The 12985-nt window shown below is 45.1% G+C and overlaps 1 protein-coding gene across 1 annotated transcript in view; it reads right to left on the minus strand.

The window, feature by feature from the left end:
* Positions 1-12657, minus strand: part of TFCP2L1 (transcription factor CP2 like 1) — a 52077-nt gene extending 39420 nt beyond the window's left edge. The window contains exons 1-2 of the mRNA XM_044438321.1: positions 12480-12657; positions 668-819 (exon numbers count right to left, since the gene is read on the minus strand). Coding sequence (XP_044294256.1) covers positions 668-819; positions 12480-12541 — 214 coding nt within the window. The 5' untranslated portion in view covers positions 12542-12657. The remainder of the gene's footprint in view (positions 1-667; positions 820-12479) is intronic.
* Between the last annotated feature and the right edge of the window lie 328 nt (positions 12658-12985).

The following is a 12985-nucleotide window of genomic DNA, read 5'->3' on the forward strand; positions in this document are numbered from 1 at the left end:
AAAAAATCATTCCATCTGTGGTTACAGGTTTGTAGAAATGCATGCAGCTCTGATGAAATGGAGACACAGCTATGTACGAGACAGATTTGTTCTCAACAAAATAACAATGTGTTACTATTCATTGTTTATACAATCAACAAGGGATAAGTCCCCAGGATTTCTTTTGCATGATGCCATGACACTTCCATGTACCATGCCAAGTTACCTGAAAAATAGCTCGTGGCTCTACTAGAAGCAGTTCTCACTGGAATGGCTACCTGGAAGGCAGAACTCACTTTATGCCCCTCGCTGATTCTTGTACAGCTCCCAGATGTTCTCATGCAAGAGGACCCTACTGCTTGTGCAGTGGCAATTTAGCATTTCTGGGGAGAAACATCAAATGAATGGAAACACTCATTTCTAGAAGAGGGGCAGAGCTTGCGTAACGGACATTAAGAGTTGACTCTGATGCAGAAATATTAATGCAGGCCTTCCACTCCCAAGCAGGACTAGTCCTACTACCATCCAACTTTTCTTCTGAACAGAGGACATTAATTCCTGAAGCCTCCCATTCATGAATGGGCCACGCTTGGTTTCAGCAACTCTCCAAGCAAATACGACTTAATGCAGCATGTAGTTTGGAAACCACTGAAGAACAATTGCCTGTTAAATTTTGTGCTGGTCCTACCTTGGTTGAGATATGTCAGGGTTTCTTCGTGAAGCTTCACAGCAGGAGATGTAGCTGCACACAGCACATATTGAAATGGAGGGAGTTTTGTGTCATTTTCAGGGGAAAGTTGAGGCTCTTCCTGTTTAAATATTGGTAGTGCGAGGACATCACTGAAACAAACATAACGCACACCAGATTAGCAATAGAACATGCTCTTGTGTTACAGAAATAATACTGCTACAGCAGGGATGAAAGAAGGATCTACAGGATCCATCTCTGATGAGTATTTTCACTGTGTAAAATTGAACTCCTGGGAATATTACTTATTACAAACATGTAGAGAGGACAAGGGCAGCTGACAGCCTAATCCAATCCAGAGAGAAAAGGCAGGGGATGTAGGCATATAGGGAACTTGCTTGTGCAGCACCTTCCCCACTGGGTAAGCTGTCGCCCAGGCGAAGTCCCCCGACTGAGCTGACAACCAGAGCAGTGTTCCTCAGCCACTGGTGCTGTCCCACAGGCTTTGCCAAGGCCCTGGGGAAGGCATGGCGTGGGCAAAGCCACTCGGCTGAGGAGCCTGAGGAGTGCTTGTCCAGGTCAGTTCAACCAGGTAGTTTCACCTGCCTCACATTCTGTTCCCAATAGCAGAAGGCATGATGCAGGTGAATGGGCTTTGCGCTTCACAGGCTTTCTCCAATGGTAGAACATCCCTGCATACTGAAGCTGATTCCAAGTAAATACTCTGGGAGGATCACCCTTCCAACACATCCACAAGGAACTGAACAAGGGCCATGCCCACTGAGAGTGAGGTCACCCTGGTCCCAACTACTTTGGATTGCACCCCCATGAGGCAGGGATTAAGAATGAATTCAGTAGATATGCATTCAGTTTCAGCAGATATAAATTCAAGAAATTTAATTTTAGCTGACGAGTGACCCATCTTGCAATATGAAAATAAGGATTTAGGTTGGATGAAAAGTCTGTTTCTTTCTTAACCCATTTCCAAGCACACAGTTCAATCTTTTCTGCTGTCCTTGGCAAGTAAGCATAAGGAACTTCAGCTTCCTCTGTGTCACAACGCTTCTCCTACCTAGCTTCTCCCAGCTAGAACTATGAAACTCCTGCTAATCTCCCCCAGGAATGACCACTTCCCAGAAACTATTTCCAGACTCAAAACAGCAGTTCCCAACTTAAAGCAGTCTATCTCACACACCAGAAATTGCACAAGGGATGAGGGGGTGGAGGGAGAAGGAGAGAGATTACAACAGCTCCAGTTTTCTGTGCAAGAGAGGAGTTTCATCTTCCTTGGATATTATTTGCTTTCTTGTACATCAATAGACATTCTAGATTCCTACTAGATAGCTGCACTCTGTGCTAACTACTGTAAAAGGACTTAGTACTTGCTTTGTATTGAGAACATGGTTTGCATACGTAGTTGGCAGGTAAAGACAGACAACAAAAAATGATCAGGAGAGAGAGATGCCAGCCATTTTAATTAGCCTCATAAAAGTGATGCTGAAACCAGCTTAGAGTAAATGCATCTGTCTTTTTGAGGCAGAAAATTAGCTTGCAGGGGGAATGGATTAGGGAAGACGCAAAAGACGACTAGCAGTGAGTGAGTCAGTACAGCAGCTTGGGTAGCGGGGGAAGTTACCGCCATGGTAAAGCTGCAAAAGCACATGCACAGGCATGGCAGAAGAAGAGAAAGCTCTTGCTACTTGCTACTCCAGGTGCAGGCAATGTCTATCCCTTCTCCCAAATGTTTTGGCCTATAATACCAGCCAGCACAGTCACTGATGAGAGACGGCAGGAACTGCAGCCCCAAGCATCTATTCCAGTGCTACCTAAGGGCAAGGAGTGCAGCGTGCAAAGTCCATGCAAAGCATATGTGAATCCCATGTGCTATGAATGATAACATGGAGCACATTATACACTCTGACAAGCTTTTTCTTCCTGTGACGCTTACACTGAAAAACTAATATATGTAGTTTGCATTGTCTGTAGACCCAGTAGCTTCCAAGACTCCAGAACAGTTGTAAGACAGGGAAAATAGCATGCATGTCATGAGTTAATTTTCGTAGAAATGTCTTACCATGTGGTAGAAAGATGAGCCACATTTGTGTAATAAGCATACCACATTAAGTGTCTAGAAGTAATTATATATTATTAAAACTAAGAACAGCACACCAGTAGTTATTTTGCATCTAAACCAATCCTTAGAGGAATCCCTCATTTCTTAACCGAATACAGACCAGACCAGAATATTTCTAAGATAAAGAACCAAGGGACAATTCCTACCTTAGTTTGCTCACCTGGGTTGATAGTCATTTTTAATCCTGAATGATCCAAGAAGTGCAGTACTAATGTGATCACCTTCCATACACATTGCTGTCCAATCACATGAAACGTGTTGGCCTTCCAGTTACTGAAAGGCAACTGCCAGCTGCATGAAATCAATGTTATGCCATGCACACCAATAAGCATTGAGGCAGTTTATAAACATGAACTGGAAATGAGGGCAAGAAGATGTTTGCCCTGTTTCTGTACAGCTTAATGATTCACTTGTTCCACTTTCTCATCACTAAACTGGGTGATAAGAGGAAGATTTCTGAGCCCATTAAAAGAAATATGCTTGTTAGATAATTAAAAATATTTTGACTACCATTGCATTTTATGGAGAAATCAAGCCAATGAGCACTTGAACTGTAGTGTTAAGTATGGACAGCAGACAGGTCTAATACTGTAAAAATATATTATTATATTACATTTATAACCCACCTTTCTTCCTCTTGCGAGGACTCAAGGAAGATTACAGGGTTCTCTTCCTCCCCATTTTATCTTCACAACAACAACCCTGTGAGGTAGGTTGAGTTGAGAGTCAGTGACTGACTCAAAGTCACCCAGTAGGCTCTATGGAACCAGAATGCAGACCTTCTAAGTCCCAGTTTAGCTTAACCACTGTACCATACTGGCTCTTCTAAGGGCACAGTCCTGTGCATATTTAAAACAGATGTAAGTCCTTCCATTCTCATCATTCCTCACCCAGTTCTGCCGGCTAGCAATTTCCAGGAGTTCTGGGACTTTATTTTTCTTGTCCAAAAATGCACAGGTTTTTTCCTTATTTTATATGATAAGACACTTGAGCAACCCAATGCCCAATCTACCTCCAGTGCAGTTGTACCCAATTTCTCCCCATACCACACACAATTTTGCAAAATTGGTACTCAGCCCAATGTGGAAGGGGAGGTGCTTAACCCTCATGTGGCTTTCTCTGCTCCCCAGTTGGGTGATTTTTGGAAGAGAAGAAAACACTTGAAAAGGAAAGGAACCTACCCACAGCAATCTCTCACAACAGACTACAGATCCAACAGCTGCTGCATTTTGCAAACAGAACAAAAGTCTGGGGAAAAGCGACATGAATCTCAGCATCATGAGTTCGGTCCAACAGGCTGCTCTTAAGTGATTTGAGGATAGCAAACTATTGTTCTGGCGTTTGCTTTGTAAGTTTCGTGTATAATAGAATTCCAACAGTGTAAACCCCTAAAAGCAACAATGGCTTTTACAACATCACTGGGGCTGTAAAAGGCTCAGTCACCACAGTGGCCTGGAGTGTATACTAGGAAGTCCTCAGTTCAAATTTCATTTTTAATCATTAACTCAAGTTGATGGCTTCAGGAACACCACCATTGTGCTCAGCCTGAGATTTGCAATATAGAGGTAGTACTGCCCAACTTACAAGTTTACTGAGAATTTCTGTTAAATGCTTTGAGCATCAGGAAAAGCACAAATCACATTTAATAGTATGACTACAATAATCTTAATATAAATGACTCATGAACAGACTGGAGAGCACAGAGTGTTACACACCTACAGATCCCCTCAGCCTTGTTAAGCCAAGACAGTTTAGAGTGGTTAACTAGAAAAGACACAGACAATTCATTTGGATGTTTTGGACTACAACACCCATCAGTCTGACCCAGTGTGACCAATAGTAAAGTAATATGGGGGCTGTGCACCAAAGGATCTGTAGGGTAGCTAAGCTACCTCTCTCTGGGCTAGAAGGTTGCCACAAGGATGGTGGCCAGATTGCAGGGAAAGTCGTATGAGGCGAGACTGAGGGAACTGGGTCTCTTCAGCCTGGAGAAGAAAAGAGTCCAAGGGGGTCTGTTGGCGACATACAGGTACATGAGGGGGTGTCACACGGAGGTGGGTAGAGACCTGTTTTCCCCTGTGGAGGAGGAGAGGACACGTTCCAATGGAGCAAAGCTCAGGGAACCCAGGTTCAATTTGGATGCCAGGAAGTACTTCCTGATAGTCAGGACCCTGAGGGTATGGAATGGGCTTCCACGGGAGATGGCGGAAGCCCCATTGGTGAGGGAGTTCAAGGACAGGCTGGACATGCATATGGTAGGCATGTCACGAGCAGAACCAGCTGGAGCCGGGGGTCAGACTAGATGACCCATGAGCCCCCTTCTGATTTGCTCTTAGAGCACCTGTCACCCCCGCTCTGTTCCCCTCAATGCTCGTACCATGTCCCCTGCAACACCCATGGGAGGACTAAGGAGTGAAGAGGCAGCACATAACCCCACTCATGGTTGGGCAACCAGAGCTCGACTTTCTCAAGCTGTCTAGCCACCCTGGGCTTACATGATTCTTTGAATGCAGCCTATGCCTTCTGGCTTTTCACCCTTGAATCTCCTGTCTTTGATCTTTAAAGTATGAATGGGCCATTTACATGTTACACAGAGTCATCACTCTGGGTGCTATAGAGTGTACATGACTGTTCTATGTAATAATGATGTGTAAGAAGGGATTCAAGTGTAAACCAAGATTAAGGCTAACTTTAAACCTCTGAGGTTTGTTTTACTTCTGGAAAGCTCTTCTTCAGCATCCAGCTTGAAGAAGAACACAGTGTAACTTACTAGTGTGTTAATAGCAATGTATGTCTTGAGTCTTTTGAGTTCTGTTCTAACTGTTGAACACTGCTCCTGAATCTTATCAGTACAGTAGACAGTTAACCAGGAAATGTTCACATGGACTCCAGTTTATTTACCATCCTTGTGTGCTCAAAGTGCCCCCAAGACAGTTAACAAGACTCAAATGAACACATGCATGCACAGTTTAATTTACACTTCTGCAAAATGCATAGCAAGACTACAGAATAAACCTGCGCGTGTTTATTCAGTTTACTGCTTCATAAATGGCAAAGGGACTGAAAGCCAGTGGGGTGAAGTGTTTAGAGTGCCCGAATGGACTCAGGAGACCTGGGTTGTCCTTTTGGACATGAAGCTCACTGGGTGACTTTTGGGCTGGTCACTTATTTTCAGAATAATCCACTTCTCAAGGTTGTGGCAGTGGTGGGAGTGAGGATGAAACAGTGAGGAATACAGCCTTGTAAGCCACCGTGAGTTAACTTGCAAGAGGAAGAAAAGTGGGGGAAGAAATGCAATGCAATGCAATAATAATTCAAACAATAAGACTTAAGTAAGAGAAACAGAATGTGTTGTTTTGCAAAGAAGCAACAAAGCTTTCCTTGAAAATGCCAAAGTGCTAATTTTGGGAAGGCTTAAGGATTTGCCTCTCCCTTGCCTTAAGGAGATGGGACTCAGGTTTTCCAGTGCTATTATCACCTGGGCAGGCACCATGAAAAATGGTCAGCATGCATTCAAATGCTCACCCTAAGGCAACACCTCTCTTGGCATACCTCAGGGATAAATCAGAGCAGGTTGCTCCAAAAGGACAAAATGCTTCTTACAAGTGGCTGAACTTCCCCGAGGGCAGCCCACAGCTATTTGCCACAGCATTTTTACTTCCTTTTTGTGAGGATCCCTTAGAGGACACCACTTCCTTTGTTTCAGGTATATTTAGGTTTACAGCCTTTGCCCATCCCAGGGGCTGGGCTGCTGATAGAATTGCACAACACCACATTACACAGTTTTCCATCAAAGAAGGTTACCATCTACTCTGGGTGGAGGAAGAGGTAAAGAAAAGGAAGAAAAGCCCTCGAGGCATGGTGCTCCTTCCAGAATCAATCCACCCAAATTCCTTCACTTCAGTGCTTTCTAGCAACAGCAATGCAAGCCCAAGTATTGCTACCCCAGGCAAGGTGGGGGAGGCTTTCCTTCTGAGTTCCCAAAAAAGGGCCTACCCGCTTCCCCAGACCTAACCCCAGCCACTGCCTGTTTAGTGCTCAACTGGCAACTGTGCAGTTTTTCCTCCTCCTAAGGCTTAGTTATCAGCAGTACCAGCTTCAAACTAGAATATGCCGGCTTTTTCCTCCTCCTCCTCCTCTTCGCATTCCCCCACACCCCTCCCCTCCCCTCCCCTCCCCTCCCGCCTTTGACTCTGCCTTCCAGCAGAATGCAACCCCCAAGAGCTTCTCTGAAACAGAATTTGGCCCTTGGGCTGAAAATCGCTCCCAAGCCCTGCCCTGCATCACAGCCAGTTGCTAGACCTTTGAAGTTCTCGGGCTTGTTTCCCTAGCCCCCATCTACATGGATCTTGCTGGTTACCTCCACCTGAATCACACAGCAAAAAATGGTCTCACCTGACCAATTCCCCCTAATCTTGAAGAGTCAGAATTCCATTTACCTAATTTCCAATAGTAGGCAGTTATCATTGTTTTTTTACAATGTGTGTGTTATAGTCTCTCACTTCTGAAAAAAACACTGAAAGATTGAGCTACATTGGACAAACACAGTTCGGTGTGTTTCAATATGCTACTTTGGTTAACGGAGCAGCATCAGGAGTTCCATGTCAAGTCCAGGTACAAAGGTAAATTATGCAGATCAATATGAGCTTAGTTTTTCAGTGTTTTCTTAACACCACAGAATCAGACTGTGCTAGAGAATGTCTTGGACAAAAAGAGCAGTAAATGAGGCTCAGATCAAAAAAGAGGTAATTGATACCCTGTTCTAGGAGACCAAAAGAGCAGCAGCTCTCTGATCTTTTTGGATTTACACTGGTGACCAATAATGAACCCATTGCTCAGAATCTGATGCTCACTCTTACAAACTGCTTCTGTAGTTAACACAAGCAGATAATAATTTAGTGCACAGGTGCTAACACTAGAAAGAGGATTAAGAATACAGAAATTTACTTACACAAACATTAGTCTTCTTTCTATAGAACTCTTTAAAGAATCTGGAAATTTACTTTTGCAGTCCCAGTTCTAAGTACGACTTAATTCATTTTTTGTTTTGTTTCATTTTTGTGTCTAATTTTTTCCTAAGAATTTCTCTTTTTTCCTTTCTCAGAAATTTTAAGATAATGACTAGCAATGCCATCCTACCCATTTCTTTTCATAAGAAAGTCTCACTGAGTACAATAGGACTTACTCCAAGGTAACTATAGAATTGCAGCCTCAGCTGCTTAGGAGACTTGAAAAAGGAAATATTTTTGTCAACTTGAAAGAAATATATTTTGACTGTAAAGAACACAAGAATACACCCTCTGTGCACCCTTGCATACCTCGTCAACTTATAAAAACTAGTTTATGCCAGACAAAAAGAAAGTGGTACAGAGATATAAATGCAAAAGTGTAGCTGCAATTAATATTAGCAACACTGTGGTTAGGATTGCTGTCATATTCAAGTACATGAAATGTAAAAGCATTAACATTCCCTGGAAAACCATACGTAGAACTAAACTAAGCAATTGCTACAAATTGCCACTAAGTCTACTTTAACTTTCCTCAATTATGTTTTCCAGAGAATAGGTATACTGAGTCTATTCCGGGAAAAGCAAATGAGAAGAAATTCTTGTAGCATCTTGAAACTAATAAATTTATTCCAGGATGAGACCTCATGGACCACAGTCACTTCATGCAGTGCTGTGGAGAGTTTCAGGCAGATGTATAGCACATTTTAGGGGGAGGAATTGTAAATAGTGAGGTCAGAAGGAAATTAAGTTAAAAGTACTGACAGTGACAATATCCATTCACAAAACAGTTGTTGCTGATAACAAACATCTGGAAGCTAGCTAATACAATTAATACCTGTGATGTGGTTTTTAACCATCTTTATCCACACCCAAGCCTTCACAGGAAGAGTAGAATTTGATTTGTTACATAGTATCATTCTTTCCACTCTTATTATTTTATGCTTAGTGATATGTTAACTATAATTTTGCTTTACCATCTTAAAATACAGAGATGAAAAGCAATGCTTATTTTCTGCCCCAGTCAATTATAGCTCACAGCCCTGGCTGCCTTGTCAGCCCTTGGAGTGCCTATGGAAGCGACACAGAATTGAGAAATTGTGGCATTTCTTATGAACGAGCGACCGTGATAGGCAACGATTTTTTTAAATATTTACAATTTTTATTTGATTTTTGCAGGCTTTCAGCAAAACAAAACACCAAGAATACAAAACAAAGAACCAAAAACACATATACAGTCGTGGGGGGGGGGGGACAAAACAAGCAAACAGGAACAAATATATAGCCACAACACTCATTCCAACATTTGTTCAACCAACCTCAACCTATACTAGTGATGGGGAACAGGAATTTTGAACATTTGTGTACATTTGTGTATGTGTGAGCATATATGTATACATATATATTATTAGCAATACTTTCATGCCAGTGCTAGGCAAAGTTGCAGCTCACAGAATCCTCACAGGGCCAGAAACTCTACTAACAACAGGCTCAAAACATCAACAGATTAAATTATAGTATCCTTACCCCAGCACTCACCTAGAATTAGATATCAACAATAGATATTTATGTACCAAGGACGCACTCAAATGTGTATCAATGCACAATTTTGTGCATTAAATGGTTTGTCTCTTTTTGGACAATTCACTGGAATGAAGACTTCTTCCTAATCCAAACAAGTTCTACTTTATAATGGTTTGGTAAGTGAATGTATGAAAACATGCTTTTCTTGAATACGACTCCACTAGGAGCTATGCTAATCTCAGGTAGCACCTAGGTTATGTATCTTCCAGCCACTAGGCAATGCTGCCAGTTTGGCTCCCATCAAGACCTCCAGCTTTGCTGAAATAAAAATAGCCCAAGTTTTAATCATGTGACAGATCCAGCTTCTGGGTTGTATATGTTGAAAATGGGAACCACCACTAGTTGCTTCTTTGTCCCAGAAGCCCTGGGGACCAGGAGGTATCTGCACCTAGTGAAGCCTAACCCAATAAGGTCTGCAATCGCCTCCCACATTCAAAACAGACAACATGCAGGCTTCGCGGCTGCAACAGCATCTATCCATCTCTCTCCCCCACCCCTTTTTGTTCCATCATTTCTAGAACTTGTTCATTACTTTGTGACATTTTGGTTGGTCCGAAGAAAGGGCATTGCTCAACTGTGGATTTTGAAACAGCATGTTAGACATTGTTAATAGCAGACAGATAAAAATCACACTATTTTAAAGCAAAGAGCCCTCCCAACTGCACAGGTATAGCTTTGATTGGGAAAGGCTGGAAGGTAGTCTTTCATTTGTGCTCTTACCTGCCCATTGACCTTTTTACTTACAGGCATTTAAAATGTGACTGGTGTGGAAGTAAAGCAGGAAAAAACTGGATTAAACAAGCTCAGCAACTAAAGTGAATGAAAAGGATCTAGTGGTCATTCAAATGACTGGGGGTGCTGGTCACACACCTCACTCAAACCCTGAGATAGAGTGCCTTCCTCATCAGCAGGGTACTTGCCAGTACTTTACAGATACCTTGAAAAGTTCTCTTTTCAACTTCCCAAATTTGTTCATAAGATCATAAATTTAGATGATAGATGCACCTGATAGTCAAAAAAATGTCTATGCTCTAGTCAAAAAAATGTCCATGCTAATGAATCTGTTATGCTCCCAGACATGATCCGAAAATTTCCAGAAGGATAACTATATTAGTCTGTGGCAGCAAAAACCAAGCCCAGAGGCATCTTTACCAAAGTGAATGTTAAACAAAATGAGCTACGCTGTCCAGAAGAAAGGTTCCAAACTCCACTGTCAGGCAATATCTTTATCCGGACATGTCTTGATCAGGCAAGAGGATGCAACAGTGGAAGGAAGAAAATGCAAGCACTGGTTCATCCCAGCCAGCCTGGGTATGATCTGGAACCTGCAAGACATCCAGCAGAATCTAATCTGTTCAGATCCGTGCCTCTGTCTCCATTCCATCTTATGATTAGGACCACTTTCATGAGCTCAACATCCAATCGACCTTTCTATTTCCTCCTCTTCTCCCTTCTGCAGCAGCTTGCCTGCTGGAGAGATGCTGAAAGTTTGCCTAGTTGTTGCTGGTTACATAATTAGTCCAAATAAAGTTAATGCCCAACTGTAGATTTTGACATTATTCCAATAAACTAGAATCCACTTCAAACGCATAAAGTATTAACCTAAACTGACAGACACTGCCCTTCCTGCACAACTGCATGTCTTTCTGCCACCTTTGCATAACACTTCATACATCCTCAAATGAATGGTGCACAGTGGAAGTTTATGCTAAGTTTGTTGGCCTTTAAGCCACAAGATTCTACTGCATAGTTATAATGTCACTGACAAAGAGTATCCTTACCCCCCCATAATCTGCATTAGCAGAAAATGTATACAAATTTACGTGCCATAGCTGTATACACACAAACAATACCTCCCTTTGTGTTAATTAATCCAGACTAAACACTATCCATAATCAATCACCAGCGCCAATTTAAAACCACCGCTTCTCCCGCAGCTGGGATCCTTTTTTAGCCATAATTAAAATGATAAATTAGTGGAAGGAAATCACAGGGTATTTAGCCCACATCAAATGACCTGGGTTAGATACTGCCGCTGTCGTGCCCTTTTCTGGTTTGTGTAATTTCCACTGGCTCAAATATATCACAAATACATCAACGAAACTGAAGCAACAAAACTGATCTCTAGACACAATACATCCCCCCCATACACACACAAAAGCCATAATTCTTCTCCAGCATTCAAATAATTGAAACAGATTCTCAAAAACAACAACGCAACTACCTAAATGAACTTCGTTATTGGGACGCATCTGTTTGTTGAGAGTAAATTCGCACCCACCAAAGTCCTCATTATCTTTCTTCCCGTCTTCAGTTGATGCTCTCCTGGCTTGTTTCTCAAATTGTGAGCTCTGCGAAACAGAGAACTCTTTATGTTTCCTATGATATTCTGAAACGCGCCATGGTAGAGTTTAGCCAACTAACCACACACACACACACACACACACAGCACAGGTGCCATCGAGCCTGTTCTGTGAGGCTCTGGCGGTTTGGACCGCGCCGTCAGCACGCAGCGCCTCACGGACTGTTACAGGAACACGGGATCGCATCCACAGGACACAACCCACAAGGACCTCTCTGCGCCTGCATGAGAGCGCAGGAAGCGCGGGCTCCAGTCCGCCAAGCCCTCGCTGCGGGCGCTGCGGAGCGGCCCTTTCCGGGGCTTGCTCAGCCTGCCTGCAAACGTCAGAGGGCAAACCTGGTGCCTGCCGCCCGTGAAGCGTGCGAGCGGCCGAAGCCGCAGCTCACCCCGTCCTCGATACTCCGCAACGCCTGCTCCGCTCCGGGGCCCGCGCTCCGCTTCCCCAGCACCGCGCGGCGTGCAGACAGCACGGCCGCCAGGTCCGTGCAAGGCGCTGCAGCCGGCATGCACGCTTAGCCGAGCAAGCCCGGTGACCACGCTGGCGCCGGCTTCCGACTAAGCACGCGGCGGAGGCGGCCGGCCCGGATCAAGCAGGGGGCTCGCCACGGCGCCCGGGTTGATCGCCCTCCTGGTGCGCGGCCCGAGGCACCCCCAGGGTCCCGCGAAAGGCTCACTGGGCCCCCACAGCCCGACCCGGTGCTCGGCCGGCGTGCGGGGCTCACTCACCGCAGGTAGCTGCCCGTCGAGTGCTGGTTGTAATGCTCCGGCTGCGTGTGCCAAAACAGCATCTTCGCCTCCCCTGACTCCGTGCAGCGGCCCCGGGTGCGGCAAGCTCCCCACGCGAGGCGGGCGGCGGCGGCGGCGGGCGACCTCGGGCGCGAAGACACCGCAGGAACCGCGGCGGCAGCGGCGCAGGCGGCGGCAAGGCGCGCTCCGTGCTCTTTTATTGGAGAGCCGCGTGATCCGCGCCGTAGCCGCTCCCCGGCGCTGAGGTCAGCCACCGGCCTCTTTCCCGGGCTGCTCCACCCCGTCCGGGCGCCGGTCCCGTCGCGGGTTGCCCGCGGCGGAGGTGGCAGGGCCGAGGAGGAGCCACGCGGAAGCGGAGCCGCGAGGCAAGGCTACCTCCGCAGAAGCGGGGCGGCGGCGGCCACCCCACCCCGGGCGCCTCCCGCCCGCGGAGGCTGCCCCGGCTCCAGCGGAGGGGCGGGGAGCGCGCCATGTCGCCCCGGGAC

This window comes from Varanus komodoensis, unplaced genomic scaffold (assembly GCF_004798865.1).
Source record: "Varanus komodoensis strain SLA01 unplaced genomic scaffold, ASM479886v1 scaffold32, whole genome shotgun sequence".
NCBI classification, from domain to species: domain Eukaryota; kingdom Metazoa; phylum Chordata; class Lepidosauria; order Squamata; family Varanidae; genus Varanus; species Varanus komodoensis.